Source organism: Penaeus vannamei, chromosome 11 (genome assembly GCF_042767895.1).
Source record: "Penaeus vannamei isolate JL-2024 chromosome 11, ASM4276789v1, whole genome shotgun sequence".
NCBI classification, from domain to species: domain Eukaryota; kingdom Metazoa; phylum Arthropoda; class Malacostraca; order Decapoda; family Penaeidae; genus Penaeus; species Penaeus vannamei.
This window is the reverse complement of record NC_091559.1, coordinates 44,070,869-44,073,368: the sequence shown is the minus strand read 5'-3', so window position 1 is coordinate 44,073,368 and position 2,500 is coordinate 44,070,869. Positions and strand designations below refer to the sequence as shown.

At 38.6% G+C, this 2,500-nt stretch overlaps 1 protein-coding gene across 2 annotated transcripts in view; it reads right to left on the bottom strand.

The window, feature by feature from the left end:
- The window catches only part of LOC113817946 (uncharacterized), an 11,494-nt gene that overhangs the window by 1,333 nt on the left and 7,661 nt on the right, over positions 1-2,500 (bottom strand). The window contains exon 2 of one of the 2 annotated variants that reach the window (XM_027370069.2): positions 1-178. This exon is cut by the window's left edge and continues 1,333 nt beyond it. In XM_027370069.2, coding sequence (XP_027225870.2) covers positions 1-154 — 154 coding nt within the window. In that variant the 5' untranslated portion in view covers positions 155-178. Of the gene's footprint in view, positions 179-1,571 lie in introns of those variants that run through there. The other variant, XM_070127348.1, reaches the window with a different exon arrangement.

Genomic DNA, 2,500 nt, shown 5'->3' with positions numbered 1-2,500 from the left:
CACTCAAGAATCCACTCTTGGTGGGTGGAGTACTCGACGTCCATGATAGGACTTTGATGTTGGATTTCAGCCTTTGTTTCAGTAGTTCCTCAAGCCAAACCTTGTCGATATCCTTCATTGAACGAATGACTGTAAGTGCTGAGGTTTCAGTCATCGTCGGCCAATTGCTGTGCTGCCTCTGTAGGACAAAGAAACTAAATGTAAGGACACACACTACAGCTACACACATATGGGAACATCAAACCCTAAAACATGAATGTTAGTTTTGCCCCGTAAAAAAATCAATTTCCGATGTGAATAAATAATGTCCCGAAGATCTGTTACGATAACCTAATTACTTGAGGAACTGAGAACCATGTTGATTTATCACTGTTCAAGATTTTTTCGATTAAATCGCTCAATAGGACACAATAATACAATCGATTAGGCTGCAAGAGCAATTTCTATAAATATTATGGAAGGATATACGTTTTCTTAAGTACTAGATATTTAAAGTATATAAACTATCCAGCGCTCACACTACTGTACGTTACTGATACATAATAAAATGTATTTTCACGTCTACAGGGTAGTCATGCCATCCTTATAAATACCCTCCCGGTTCATAACCCCTTAATTGTCGCGCCCCGAAGCCAAAGCAGCCCCTTGCCACACCATAAATGAATATGAACTGATTATGCTGGAAGTCACATTAGCTTAAAGAACAGGTAACCCTAATTCAAATCTGAATTCTGGGCGTATTTAAGTTTCTTTTGGTCTCTTTTAAGGAGAGAGGGAGGGAGTGGGAGGGGTAGTGGGAGAGAGAGAGAGAGAGAGAGAGAGAGAGAGAGAGAGAGAGAGAGAGAGAGAGAGAGAGAGAGAGAGAGAGAGAGAGAGAGAGAGAGAGAGAGAAGCAAAGAAAGAAAAGAGGACGAGAGAGGAGACGAAATAGGGAGGGAAGTAAACAAATCAATTGCTTCAAACATGTCTCGAAACTTTTCCCGACACCGCTGTACCATTTCCATTCCTCCTTCCTCCACACACTAAACATGTTTCTCTTTACACGACAAGCCAAAGTGTTGTAGAAAGGATGTTAAAAAGACAAAAAGTTTCAGTAGTCGCTGCTAGTTTGTTACTACTTCTTCAAATCGTATAGATATGAACCCACTAATTAGTAGTTCGAAAGGTTTTCATAAATTACATTTTCTTCCCTTTCCTGTTTATTCTGTCATACACTCATTCTACCTTCCCAAACGGATCTGTCTATTACCTTAGATATTTTATAATAATTTCTGTTACGGCATTCAGGGTCTCCTCTGTTTTTCAGTCTCTCATCACTATTTTTCTTTATCTCCACTTTCAGCTTTTTATCAATATTATCTACTAGTTTTCGCTTCATTTTCCTATTTCCATTGTATTTCACTTTATCCATTCCTTTATTATTTATTCTTTTATTCATCTTGCCTCAAACCTTCCTTTATTTTGGAATTTCAAACGTTCCAAATGAAGCAGAAAATTTTACGGGGTTTAACAATCACAGAATTGTATTGGATAAACGAAAAAATATTTATGGGCATCAGTAAAACACCATATAAAATGTATAGTTTGACTTCTCTTTATTGATGAATACTGAGACTGACAAGGCATGATTGAAAGCATTAATCTCAATAAATCTGAAATAAAATTAATGCTACGATTTGGTTGACTCTACTTATGGATATGGTTCACAATCCTAAGCCACAAACCTGCTCGGAATAAGAACATGCGTTTGAGGGATTTCATGAAAGGAAGACAGGATGATAGGCAGATAAAGACAGCCAGAGAAAATTATTTCCCTCCAGAAAATACCTATTATGAAATGTGATGACAGCACTCAAGAGACGGCATCCTTTTCTTGATAATGATGAACAACTTTTGTGCCATTTGGTGACTTTCCTTTGGGAAATGACTCTGAATACTATACTTGATACCTAATTTCCCTACTCCAAAAAATCCCTTATCGCTATATATCTATACTAGCAGGGTCAAAGACAAGCATACAACCATCTTACAATTATGGCAGTTTTCCGAAAATATGTATGAACATGCACATACTTTTCTGAATAAGCAACCGAAACTATGCCATTTCTTTTCCATGGGACTGGAGAAACTTTGACAGTACCTTCTTCTGCTCTAGAAACTTTACGGCATTTTGGCCTCGGTGCAAAGCAGTTATATTGTTATCCAGTAAATCCGGCAAACTTGCTGTAAAAAACATGAAACCATACATCCACATTTCTTCAACACAGCGGGACAGATCTTCAAAAGTGCAATCAACTGAAGCTCCATTCTTTTCCAAAGCTTCGGTCAGACTCTGCCAGTAGCTCCGTAGAACGTCATTCAGGTGTTGCTCATACACCACAGGATGGCTGCTCATCAGCAACAGGGAAAGAATGTCACACACAGGGTTGTCAACTGAAGCAAACTGCCAATCAAGGATGACGGCGCTCGTGTTGTCTCCAGAGAACATGACGTTGCCTGT